This window comes from Tetrao urogallus, assembly GCF_951394365.1.
Source record: "Tetrao urogallus genome assembly, chromosome: 14".
Taxonomy (NCBI): domain Eukaryota; kingdom Metazoa; phylum Chordata; class Aves; order Galliformes; family Phasianidae; genus Tetrao; species Tetrao urogallus.
Window position 1 is genome coordinate 10,712,735 of NC_136827.1, and position 13,886 is coordinate 10,726,620.

Sequence of the window (13,886 nt, forward strand, 5' to 3'; positions counted from 1 at the left end):
AAAATAAATTATGGACTAACCATGATACCAAGGCACTCTGCTTTGTCCCATGACTTGCCAACAGATGTAGCCAACAAATTTCCACTTCTCTTGAGAAGAAAATCCTCCCTCATGTGTGTTCATTCAAAATTCACATTGAAAACAAGTTGACGGAGAAAGAAAGTGAATGTATGAAAAGAAATCATTTCGGAATCCTCATCATAATGTCACTTATCTGACTTCACTCCTTTATTTCCATGCAAGGAGCTGCAATGCCTGTTCACTGCCCCACATAGGCAGTATTTAAAGATGGTCTTCAATGCTTGGTGAAAACTCTCTACCAGGTGAAACCAGGGCGCTATGTTAAATCAACAAATATTCCTGAGGAAGCTTTAATGTACATGATTCTCCCTTGGGTTTCTGTCAGCTCCTGGTCTTTCTGGATCAGAGCATCCCAGGTTCCTGTGCATGCTGTGCTCAGATGGGCTGTGCTGCTTCAGCCAGTGCACATGCCTCACCCTCCTGTCTGCTTTCCCGTCTTGTTCCTCTTCTAGAAATCCTCTCGCAGGCCTTCAGGTGAACCTGGCAAGTTCACCTCAAACTCAGGAAAGGCGGAGACCAGTAAAGAAACAGTTGTGAGGACAGAATGCTACTTAGTAATGAGCTCCTTACGTCCATCAGGCGTGAGTTTTACGCCTGTGTATTGCGGTTTAACAGTACTTCGTACAGACCCTTCCCACCCTCGGGCCCCACGTGGCAGCGAGGCGACCGCTGCCCACAGCTTCGGTGCTGCGGCGGTGTGAGGGCGGGGCGGGGCTGCGCTGCGGCTGCTCCGCCAGCCAAACAGGGCACAAAAGCTCGGTTCCACCGCGCTGTATGAAGTGTTTCCTGGGGTCTCGGGGACCGGCAAGGCGAAGGGAGGTGACGCGAGGTGAAGGGACAGCGCCACGCTCCTGTGGGAAGAGCCGCGCACTACGACTCCCGGCAGCCCTCGCGCGCACAGGCGCCGCTCCGCGCCCAGACGGCGCGCGGCTCCCGGCAGGCTTTGCGGGGCGGCTCGGCTTCCCCAACCCTCCCCGCCGACCGACAGACTACATTTCCCAGCAGGCGGTGCAGGACCCTCCATTTCCGGGAGCGGCGCCGCGTCCCTCGGTTGGCAGAGGCGGCGGCTGCCCGGAGCGGGCCCGGCTCGGCGGCGCGGCGGCTGCCCGGAGCGCGGCGTGCGGAGCCTCCTGGGGTCGGCGGCAGAGGGCGGCGAGACCGCGGAGGTCTCCGGACGATCGGCACCATGCTTAACATGTGGAAAGTGCGGGAGCTGGTGGACAAGGCGTGAGTACGGCGGGGGCCGGGCGTGCTGGGCGGGGGGCCGGGGCGGCTCGGTCTCATCCCCTCAGCTGGCCCCGCTCTCCCCCCCTGCTTCCCCTCGCAACATGGCCGCTGCCCCTCCCCCTGCTGAGGCGGCCGCCTCGCACCCGTTCCGTGCCCGGCCGACTCCTGCCCTCGCCGCCCTCCCTCCGGGCTCCCAGTGCGGGCCCGGTGCCGTCTGCCCGCCTCCTGGCGAGGCCTGGCTGCTCTGCTGGGCAGAGGCGGCTTCCAGCCAGCCTCTGGCCTTCCCGTTATGGCAGGCTGCCTTCCCGGCCCTGCCGGGCTCCTCGGGGCCTTTGCGCTCCCGGCGAGCTGCGTTTCCCCTTTAGGTGCTCCCCTTTATCTGTCGAGGTCTGTGGGCTGCGTGCCTCTTTGAGCTGTGAGCCCTCAGTGTCAGCGTGTGCTGCTTTGGGCACGGGGAAGGATGGGACAGGACGAGGGAGGTGTGTGAGGAACCACCTGTATGGCACGGAGTGCTTCCAAAGCTGCCACGTTCACAAATCCTTTTCCTCCTTCCTGATGCCTGGGCCCTGCTGCAGTTGCCACTGATTCACGAGCACCCCTGGGTCTCTTAGGAGGTGAAGTGTGATAGAGGAGCAAAATGCACCATCCCAGACATTGCGTTTTTTAGTAATTCAGATATTTGCAATGTTTACTCCCTGGAGGTTACTGTGCTCACGGTGTTGCTGTGGGGTTATTGCTGTGTTTTGCTGTCACTCTTCAAATTCTTCCATGTGGGAGAAAAAATTGCTGTAGTGGGGAGAACATAATGAAGATCACATTTTGCCTCCTGAAATAATATTTCTTTAGGGGGAGACTAGGAGTGCTTTTCCCTTCTATGTCCATCCAATTGTTAACTTCTTGTAGGAGTTATTTGCTGAAGTTCTGTAGATGATTACGTACTGGATAAGTCTGTGTGTTTTAATTGTGTCTGGGCCTACAGGTCTAACAGCAAATCTTTCAAAATCAATTCTTTCTAACTTCAAAAAACATCTAAACAGTTCTTAACTGTCTTGCGTTATATGGGGTAACCCGTAGAGGCTCATCTTGAGTTCTAGGACTGAAAATAATGCTTCCAGGGAACTTTGAGATTTGCGTATGTACCTCAGTTTGTCTAATAGTGGCATTGTGACATTGTCACTGTGTTAAAACTGTTTACTTTCAAGAGTATTTTGTAAGTTATTGAGCCTAACAGTGCATCACAATCTTTGCTGGAAAACGCGCTGGATTTCTAAACTAAGCGTAAGAAATGAATATTTCAAATAATCAAAATGTTTGTTGAGTAAACCTCAATTTCAGGGAATAACATGGTCCAAATAAAGAAGATTGTGTGTTTAGAAAGAGAGGGGGTGAAGCGCGGTGCCTGGAGAGTGAATGGTGTTTAGAGATGTCAAAATCAATAGTCTCATTGTGTGTGGGGTGGATTTGTCATAATGTCTTCTGTCTTAAGGCAAAATTACAATCATGAACTTACAAACTTCTCTACAAAGGCGGCTAAGGGATGTTAGCTCATCAGTAACTGCAGATTTTGAGTCAGGATTGTACTGGACTTGAACTAGAATGTCTTTCTTTAAAAACAGTATGATTTATTGGGTTTTTGTAAACATGCAAGAAGACTGAAATGTTGCTACTTCAAACTTTAACTTCTTTGTGGTTCCTGTTACCTTCACATATTGGTTCTACATTCTGCTGATGCTTATCATCTTAGTATTTCAATTTGCTTATCTGTCTCTTAGCTTTATTTGGGCCTTAGGTGGCTGAGGGCTCTCCTGGATCACAGATATGTCATGGTGAAGGACCTGTATGAAATGTTTTTCAGGGTTTGAAAGTTCAGTAAGCCACAATAAGTAATTAACCTGCTATTAATTTTGTCAGCCTACTTCAACAAAAATGTTTAAAATGGAACATAAGCTATTTGATTTAAAATGGCCTATGATGTGACAAAGAGCTTTATGTTTTGCTCCCATTTGCTAACGTTGCTGTTCTTAGTTTTTAATTTAACTCTACACCTTCAGTATTGTGTACCTCATTCAGTTGTGATCAAATGGTAGTAACTCATTTCTATTTGGGATTTTTGAAGACCTTTGGGTCTTAAACCATATCACTAATAACGCTTCTCTGTGTCTAGTAAAATTTTCTTGTCCTAAGTTTTATTTTTGCAGTTTCTGATTTAATGCCAAATGCTTTCTGCTCTCCAGTTTCTTGCCAGGTACTGCGTGCAGCAGTGAGTGCAGGAACTCTTCAGATGTGTGGAATAAGACCGAGTTTCTGACTGGTTAGCTTGCAGTTTAGATGGTGTAGATCTAAACTTTATTTTTTTCTGATGGAATAAGTTCTGTTTCACATTTATTATGTGAATAATTTAACTCTAGAAGGCAGCTTTTCACTTTTTTGAAACGTTCACTTGTATGGTTTCTTTCCTCTGAGTAGGTCAAAGCTGAATTGGAAAGTAATCTGTACAAATGCAGCCCTCCATGATCAGCTTGTTCCTTCTGCAACTGTAAACTTGGTTCAAATGACACGTTTCTGGTGGCTCGGTAAAAGTCCAGGGTGGTGCTTGAAGTAAAATTAGTGAGTGAGCTGGCATTTCTGAGTCACTGCCGAAGTAATGTGATAGGCTTTCTGTTGAATTCTGTGTTGCCATAGACTTAGGTTATGTTTGCGGAAGAAATATGCAGCCATCACAGGCCAGGCACTGTGTGCGAAGAGGCAGCCAGTTCTTCTGACCTGGAGAGCTGCATACCGACATCTTAATATGACAGAGTGCAGAAGCACACATACTTCACATAGCTGGTAGGAGTGTGAGCTCTAAGAACATTCTGCAGCTGAGAAGTGTGCTGGTCATCTGCTGTGCCCCTGCTCTGTTGCATTATGGGTTTTGCAGCTTTGTCTTTGAATGGCTGATAACAGCAGTCCTGGATGTTCTGCAGCTCTTATAGCAGTGAGTTCACGTTACTCCATTCCTGCTCTGAAGTAACTCTGCGGTTGTGATGCAGCTTGGATGTAAGCATTGCATAGAAACTGTGTGTGAGCTGCATGAAGCGTAGGATCTGCAAGCTGACCAGTACTGCGTAGAAGCAGATTACACTTGAATCGGCCAATTTCTACTGGTATGAATGCATCAGTGTTTTGAAAATCCAACCAGCAAAGTCCCAACCAGGTGTCTCCGTACTGTCAGTAAACAGCTGCACGGGCAAAAGGAGTTGCAATTCTACTTCTGGAGTCCTGGTTGTTGAAATCTAGAGTATTATGCAACTTGGCAACTTCCTTTTTTAATCTTGTTAGACAAGTATGTTTTGTGCTTTGTGTTCCTTGTAAAATTTCTGGGGGAATTTTACAAAGAAAACTCCATGGCGTTTTCAAAAGAAAGCAAGGAATATTCAGAAACTTTTTCAAAGTGGTTTTTAAGTGGGCTGGAGCAGGAACATTGGCTTGGTTTTGTAGCCAGGTGAAAAATAGACCATCATTTCTTTGGCTTTTTAAATTCCCTTTTCCTAAAGCAAGATCTTCTGATTCTTATTCTCCTGAAAGGCTACTGTACACTGCTAAAGTAGCACAAAATTCTTTTACTTAAGGCATAGGACAGCATTAAAGCATATACAATTAGCTAAGATAGTTGGTCCTCTCATAAAAGTAATTCCTCAATGAGGTGTGATTGTAACTTAGTGTTTTTGCCAGCTGGTTTCTGTCACAAACATGCAGGTCACAGTGAGTTTAGGTTGTTGTTTGTGTTAAGATGTGGTGATTTTGTAGCAACTTTGTTGGAAACTATTACCTTTCTTAGCTTTTGTGATCTGTTAAACACTTGACCTTAGAATGTGGGAGCTCACTTTAAGCACATACCACACATGGAAAGGTGAGAAACCATCTAAATAGTAACAGGATTAAGAGGATAGGTCTGCATAATCCAAATGCTCGCTTGAATTTAAGATGGGTGAGAATGTTGAAACTGAGTTTTTGAGCTCCTAGGATGCATATGGAAGATGAGAGCCTGTGCATTTCTTGTCAGCATTAGGAACATGACAGCTGCCATCCCCCTAACTTTTTTTTTTTTTCTTTCTGTCTCCCTCTTCTAGTTTAGTTGTTTGTCCCCATAGCCAAGTCCAAACTGCGTTGCTGGTACTTCTTCTGGCCACACCTTGTTATGACTGAGCAGGAATGTACTGGCACTCCCTCACCTTGTGGAGTGAAGTGTTACAAAGCTGTGCTTTCATACATTTTGCAAGCTTGACAAATTGCCCAAGTATAGTAATATTTTTAAATGGAGAACAAACTGTCTTGCTTAGAACTTTTAGAACTGATTATAGTGCTTGTACAAATGCTGAGTGCTTGAAGCATTTATACCCATGAGAATTTATTTGTGGAGTTAGGCGTTAAGGTCCTCTATAATTTGTTCTGATTTTACATTAGAAACCCTTCCTCCTTGAATGGGTGTAAGTGGAAAGGGAAGAGCTGGAGGAGCTGCTGTCATCAGCTCCAGTACAGCTGTCTAGGAGAGAACTTCTAGTTAATGAACAGCATGTTTTCCTTAGTGCTTCTAATTGTACAAGCTGTAAAGAGAATGGTAAAATCTTGGTAAAATAGGGTGAATGATTGCTTTGATATTCATTGCAGTTTCTAGCTCTTGTAGCCTAAAGCGGTGCATGCAAATGAGACATTGTGCTTCAGCTGAGAAGTAGAGGTTTTTGGATTAATCCTGCTTCACAAATAAGAAAACTGCAAGGATAGTTGTGGCAGACTAACTTGCAATGGGTTGATAGTGGTTACAGCTCTAGATTTGCTGACTCCCAGTCTTTTATTGTTTCCTGCTAGCTCACGTAATGTCTGCATTATACTTACTAATATGGTAAATACATACCAGTAACTTGCATTGCAATTACAGTCTTGCAGTTAGCTGTCAGTTGCTTATTGCTTATAGTGTGCTCACGTTTGACTGAGCTATAGGATCCTTCTTGTTACTAAGCTGGAGAGGGTTTAAATCTTCTTACCTAACTACTTTATTTTTCAATGTGCCTGTAATTGTTCTTGTTTACTGGTCATTTTCTTGTGGTACATGGATTCATCCTTTTAGACTATTGAGCTCTTCTGTAATGAAGTGGTTCTTTGCTGGTTTAGTAGTAGCCAGTATGATGGTAAATGATCTGTCATCTGATATATCCAGTGAAAGGGTAAATAACTGTCTAATGCTAGTCCATTGGTATCTGACCGTCCCATAAACTCCCTTGCTCTAGTTCCAGGATCATTTAATTTTCTCTATATTTAAGATTTATTTTGGTTTGCATAAGCAAGATCTTCAGAGCAATGAGCATTTTCATTGTTTCATGTAAGGGACAGTTAACCCTCGCTGCATGAGTTGTCCTCCTATTGCTGCTTAAGAGATCTCCTGCTGGTAACTGCTTTAGGAACAGCATTTCGTGTCATTATTACAAGAAGGTGATTATTATCTCCAGTCCTACAAGGACTTGTCCTCTGCCCAGTTAGCAGAAGATGAGTGTGAGAGAATAGTCTTAAGAACACAAAGCAAAGCTGTATTTTCACATTATCTGGTTCTGCAGCAGTGTGGCTGTGCCTGTCAACCTGTTGTCATAGCACTTGGTTCCTAGGGCTTTCCTCCTTCTTTCAAAAACTTAGAAAAAGCATTACAGTGATTTTTATTTTTTTTTTTTCTTTTCCTTTTTAATTCAGCAATAAAAATAGTTGTAGTCTTTGGGGCATGTACTTTAGTATTGGTGATAAGCATCTCTGAAAGTATCATGCTCTGTTATCTCATGTGCATAGATACATCATTCTCCTGTTTGAATATTCAGTTAGTGGAATAATCAAAAGTAAGCAAATAGTACAAGCTGTAGTTTATGTTAAGAGTCAGTGTAAAATAATTACAACCAATTTCATCAACATACTTCTTAAAGTGATGCTTTTGTTACTGCTCATTCAAATGTATTGTTACTCTTCTATGCCCCATGGAAGGTAACAGCAGTGTGTTCTGTACTAGCAAAGGTGATGGCCTTCTGTATTTTCAGGGAATCTAAATGGGGTGTGTGTTCAAGAACTTGTATCTATTTGAAGTAGTTTTAAAACATAGTTTTGCATTGCCTTGCCAGAGCTAAAACTAGGTCTCTGCTTTCTTGGTAAGTAAATGAAACTGGTCAAAGCAAGTCTGACCTACATCACTGCCAACGAGTCAAATGGATCAAGGTGCTCGGCTCAGTTCTGTGCTAATATTTTGATTATCTGTATATTTCTTAATCAGGGTATAATTACTTTCAAGGCATATTGAAAATGTGGATGAGTTGTTGAAGCATGAGTGAGGCATCACGTTGTAGGTTGGCAGTTCAGAACACAAAAATGTGGAAATGTGACTGAGTCTCCTCTTGTCATTGCCCTGAAATCTCTCACTATCAGTGCTATAGCAAATTATGGAAACAGAGTTGAAGCCACAAAATCTTAGGTTGTAGTTTCACAGTCAGAGTAAATGTGGGCTGAGGTTTCACAGCCTTCTGTCTGCCACAGGCTGCTGGCACTTGCATACTTTCTGCTTGATCAGAGAGTATCTCTCAGGCTAACCAGTTGTTTCTGCCAATTTAATTCCCCACTGGATCAGCTCCCTGGTATAGTTAATTCTGTGGTTGCACAAATGTTCATACTGGCATAAAGGAAGGAATTTTGATAAGAATGGCTGGGGATAAAGGGGAGAGGGGGGAGAGTATGAGTTTAAGTACTTGAGCTGCACTGAGAGGATGCAATTTCACAGACAGTTTGAGGAGCTCTTGGTGATAGTTCCTACTGAAGGAGAACGCCCCGCTCTTATACCTGGCCATTTGTGGTCTGTGCATTCCTTAATGCTGCCTCTGTTAGTGCAGTATTTGCTTGTGCTAGCTTGCTGATATGGCTTAAAAACAAACAGAAACCAGCCACCGCCTTTTGTGGTTAACATTCAGTTTGGCAGTGTGCTGCATAAGCAGCTGCTTATGGCACTGCAAGCCCTTGTGTTGATAGGGGAAAGGACAGGAAGATAGGGTGGGACTTTTTTTCTGATAATGCACTTAACTCAGCTTGGAAAGTGCACTGTTAGTGGTTTGTTGCTTGCAAAGCTTCTGTGAAAGATGACAAATTTAAGTTCTCAGTTGAGATTTGTAAAGGTTGCTCCTCTTTTTTGGATATCAGGCTCCTGACCTAACATTCCCATGTTCGTATCACTGTTATGCAAGGGGATGTGAATTACCAGGCAGGGTTTTGCTCTCAGGTCCCAAATCAGTAAGAGAGGATATAAATTGAAATAGACAGCTGTCTTGTGTGGTCCAATTTTGAATGATTCCAGCTGGAAATGCTCTTGGGATGTGACAGCTATGCAGATCTTCATGTGAGAAAGATGCTGCCTTTTCAAGTTAAAAGTGTAGCTAATGATATGAGAAGTACTGGTGGCATGTATTTCAGTTATTACAGAGTGGTAAGAGCGGTTATTTGAAATAAATTGCATCTTTTGGATGTGCTTGATTTGCCATTTAAAATCAGACAAGCATCTTTAGGGTGTATTTGTGTGTTTTAACATAACTACCACACTGTGTTTTATACTCTTCCCTCCCTCCAGATAATGTCCCATCCTAAATGTTTAAACACTGCACGCCTAATAGATATTACCTGAGTCGTTTGGGATACAATTAGAAATATTAGTTGTATTCAGCTTGTGTAATGAGACGGACCTGCATTTTCTGAATCTCTTGTAATAGTAATGAGACCCATTGGGAGTTAAGGAGCATGGTTTTTGTTTGCTTGATCCTGACTCATAACAATAACTGTTTTTCTTGTTGGTTGGTCACCAATCCCTCATGTGATATAGAAGCAGTCTCTATACATACAACCTATTCGGTGTTCCCACAAGATGACACTTGTAGTGTAGAACTGCATCCCTTTGTAATTCTTGGGATGGATTTTGGGCTCAGTGACATATTCACTTGAAGATTTCTGTAGATCCATTTTGAATGTAAAGAGAACAGACTTCTGATAACATTTCATTGGAGTTGCTCTAGATAGATGCTTGCTTCTGAAAAATAAATTCTTGTTGACACACCTATCTGTGAATAGAGGTGGTACCTTGGTGATTGCTGTCTCTTTTAATTATTCCTCATTTGGTGATTAGTGAGTTATTTTAGCTGTTCCTTCACTTAAAGAGAGGTGGGGAGAAGCCCTCTCTTCGGAGGTGTTTACTGTAAAAGTGAATTATCACAGCAGTCTCTTTTTGCCAAATAGATGTTTGTGTTCCTTGGGACAGCTTGGAAACTTAGTGCTAATAGACTGCTAATTAGAAAGTAGATTCTCTTAGCCTTTAAACTGCCAGTGTCAGGTTTTTTGTTAATTACAAACTGTAATCTACTTTTCTAACTGCCTACACAAGATCATAAAATTCTGGTAATCTTACTGTTAGTGAGTTGAATGAATTGCTCCTCAATTGAACTACAGTGAAATTGGTTTGTTCTAAGTATTTTGTTTTATTTGAAATTATCACTTACATGTGGACAGGAAGTAAAAACTGGGGCTCCAAGGCAAGTGAAACAGCTCTTCTTACCTTTTTAGGACGTAAGAGTTACTTGATCTCCTGGAGGAACCAGTTTAATAAATGATACCTATGAAAGGAGAGGAAGCATCGTTATCCTCCCAAATAAACGTGGCTTGGCATTTTGAAAGTTAATTTGTATGCAATCTGCCAGACTCATTCCAGAAAAAGAACACTTGGTTTGTCTAAAAATGCCTGCTGGTGAACTTGTGGGATCTCAGTTTGCCAAGATACCCTTTTTATGTAATGGGAGATAGCAGTTTGAAAAATACAATGGATGTTAATGCTGTAATTCTGATACCTTAGTACTTCACTTACTCTGAATGGTGCATTCTTGTTGCTTGTGCCATTTCATTTTGGGTATTCTGCTGTGAATAGCTGTAGAAAGGCACTCAGCTGTTAATTATTAACCACTGATTCCTTATAGGTTAAGTTACTTTGTCCAGATGCTTAAAGCATAAAGATTTCTGGGTTGTTACCTGCCTTCATGGGAAACTGACAAAAGAAAATAGGTGCTAAGCTAATTTAATCTATTTAGGATTGTGTTTGACTTTTCTTATTCTTGATAGATTTACTACAGGAAAGGAATATGGTCATTCAAATGCATTAAAGGAGGGACAATCTGAAGCAGGAAAAGATGAGATTTTTAACAAGTGGCTGCTGTACAGTAAACAAAGCTAAGTTGTTCTGCCATTTGTAGGGACATCATTTAAATGTAAGCTTTTTGCAAATGTATTTATTTTTTACCAGTGTGTGTTTGAAACATTAATGCTTGCTTTCCTGGTGCATTTTTTTTTTCCCTTGCAATAATAATTCTGGTGCAGTTGAGAGTAAAACCTGACAGAATAAGAGATAATGTGCACAGACTAACACACGTATTCAATTCCTATACAGAGAAAACACTTTTTTAGCTTGAGGGTGGCTGAATACTGGATGGAGCAGAAATACTGGGGTGGCTGCTGATTGCCTGAACCAGATGTCAGCAAAACTTTCTTATGATTACACTAAAAAACAACAGGAGATGCCAACAGACTTAAGAGAACCTCAAGCTGATGAAGAGAAAAATATTTCTTTATGGGTCTGTGGTAAGAGGTGTGCGTGTGATATGAATGGTTTCAGTCTTCTGAACTCATTACAAGACGGATGCATATGGTGGTGAACCTTGACTCTTTTGCTTCCGGAAATTTTTGGGTAAGTCTCTTTGCCAGTGTCCCCTTTTAAATCTGTGTGGGTAACAAGGCTGTGCTGTAGGCTGAGCACCAAATAACACACGAAGGGCTGAATGAATGAGCACTGTGCTGAGGGAAACTTTTTCAGACCATATTAACAAACTGTGTCAGCTAGTCCAAATACCTGTGAAATTGAAACTCGGGGCTGAAGGATTGAGGTCAGAGCAAGAGTAGGAGGGGTAAGAGGGCTGTATTGCTTTATGTTCTCCCACCAAATGTGGGTGTTGGAGAGGCAACGTGGACAGGAAAAGTGATAACAGTGAGTGATGTGTGGGTTGGATACGTGTTACAGCCTGTGTTACACTGAGAACGATGCTTATTTAGATGATTGGTGATTTAGTTTTATCAACCAACTAACCAGGAAGACAAAAGTAGTGAAATGTGACTTGATCCTGAGGTGTGCATTGGTTGTGGCTCAAGATATTCCTTTGAGAACTGCTTTGTAATAATAAAAATAATTTAAAGCTAAAAGTCTTTGTGAGCAACAGAAGCATAAGAAACTTTTTTCAAAATGAAATCCTTGCAGGTGATAGAGAGATGATAAAATAGTTTATTGGGGTTCAAAGCAAAAAGATTATTGCTTCTCAGAAACACTGAAAAAGAAACAACATTGTTAAAGGGAAGGATTAAGGAAATAAAGAAAATCAGAAATGTTTCAGGAAGCTGAAGTGTTGTCTGCTCAAGGGGAGAAGCAAAGTGCAGAGCTGCTGATCATTACCACATAAAACATAGTGGAGGAGTGTGAACAAGAGTGAATAACCGTTTGCAGAAGGTGTATATCCTGCGTCAGAGGAAGCAAGAAGTCTTTAGGACTATTGGATGCTGAAAGAGGACTGGAGGAAGGTGAAAGCATAGCAGGAGAGCTCCATGATTTTTGTGCCTCTAGCTTTAAACTGTTGGAGCACAACAGTGTATTCTGTGGAGTTATCACTGCATGTTTGCTCTACTGTTTTACACTCTCAGGAATTAGAATGCTGGACAGGCCTGTCCTTGTATGGCTCTGTTAAAGTAGGAAGTACTCTCTGGGAGACTGAAGGCTTTATTTCCACTTTAATTTTTAAGATGTTGAATTTCTTATTTTTAAGTGTTAGCAAGGTGACCTGGAGGGAAAGGCTTTGGTTTGTAACTCTCTTTCCTAGCCAAAGGGAGATAGTGATGGAGAGGCCGAAACACAAGTTTTAGTGGCTTTGATTACATTCCTGTTTATGGTTCTGTGTAATGCAGTGCAGAAAAGAGTTCTGAGACTGAATGGAATATGTCTGGATTGTACTTAAGGATGACATCATTCTTAAATAGTCTGATAAATGTAATGGTTTGTTGTGGACTGGATTTCAGTATCGAATAGGAAAGGAAACGCTGCAAATGCCTTAGAGCTGTTGAGTATAGCAGTTACTGCAGGGCTCCATGGAAAAATTCTTGCTTTCAGCATGAAGCAGTGAATAAGCAGTAGGCTGTAAGGACCCAATTTTGAGAAGAGAAGCTGATCAACTTTCCTATAGTGACATCTACATTCGGTTTCTGCTTTTATTTCATTTTCATTTAAAAAAAAAAAGATATTGAGAGGCTTTTTTTATGAACATCACCAACTGTGAAATTAATTCTGGACTGTTTAGAAATAAGATGAGTAAATTGTAACGTGATTCATCTTAGAAAAACAAAGATGTTGGTTTCATTTGTCTCTGAAACTGTTACTGAATATCTCCTGCATAGCAAGTTCCTCTGAAAGACATGTGAGCAATGAGCCTGTAGTTGGATAACTTTGCGTAAACTGTTGCCACCTCCTTCTCTTCTCCCACTCCAAAAAGTGCAGTGCAGCTTCTATCTCTGTCTTAAGACATTTTCTAGGACATGAGGCTGTACTAAAGCAGCAGTTGCAGGTGTTTTGTTTAGTTGCTTCACCTGCTGCTTAGATGTATCATCTAGATACATACAGATTCTGAGATGCATTTCTCAGGCTTTCATAGGTAATATGATTGATAGCTGACTACGTTGTGGATGAAGTGCAAAGCTGTACTCAATCAGCTTTGTAGCTGAAGGCAGTGGGAGCTGCAAACTTAATCTGGCCTGCTTTGAGAAAAGCTTTTAACAGGTGCTCACTGTTGGTTTGGAGGAGTTATTGGGGGTCACCTTTATCCCACTCAGAATGCTTGCAGATGAAGGTTCGTGTTGTGACGTCCAGGAGTACGCGTGTTGCTGCATTTCCAAAGTGATTATATAGTAGCAGCAAACGATCCGTTTGTGATAAAAGCTTCAATGTCATTGTTTAAAATTTAATCATCCCTCTCCTAGTGGAACAGCTAGCTTGTGTTTAGAGTAATGCTTGGAATTAGAGCAAGGTTTTGATGGTGCATAGCCTGCAATGAAGGGGATAGCTGAAACTGCAAGGATCATTAAGCATGGTCCGGTTGAGGAGAGTTGGTTTTGACACTACTGAAACATGTATTATTGTGTATGTATTGTTCTGTCCACACCAAGTATTCTGCCAACTGACATATTCAAATCATAATTAATTCTTTGAACTAAGAAATCTTGCATTGTTTGTAAGTTGGTGTGAATGGCAATAGCAAATAGTTGTGCACCATTCGTAGGTGCATAACTTCAGGCACTATTCACTACTTTTCAGAGTAAAAATGGTTTTAATTGTAACGATTCAGCTATTGTACTTCGCGTGCATGGCTGCAAGTTTTCCTTGGCCAGTTTGGTAACTGTAAGCTAACAACTGTTGTGTGCTCCTTATGGTGTCAGAAAACCCTGCTGTGAAT

The 13,886-nt window shown here is 42.1% G+C and overlaps 1 protein-coding gene across 3 annotated transcripts in view; it reads left to right on the forward strand.

The window, feature by feature from the left end:
- Positions 1-1,267: 1,267 nt before the first annotated feature.
- CLINT1 (clathrin interactor 1) overlaps positions 1,268-13,886 on the forward strand; it is a gene marked incomplete at both ends in the record, with an annotated part of 46,554 nt that continues 33,935 nt past the window's right edge. For 2 of the 3 annotated variants that reach the window (XM_079542211.1, XM_079542210.1), the window contains one exon: positions 1,268-1,308. In XM_079542211.1, the coding sequence (XP_079398337.1) occupies positions 1,268-1,308 (41 nt within the window). Of the gene's footprint in view, positions 1,309-1,597; positions 1,806-13,886 lie in introns of those variants that run through there. The other variant, XM_079542209.1, reaches the window with a different exon arrangement.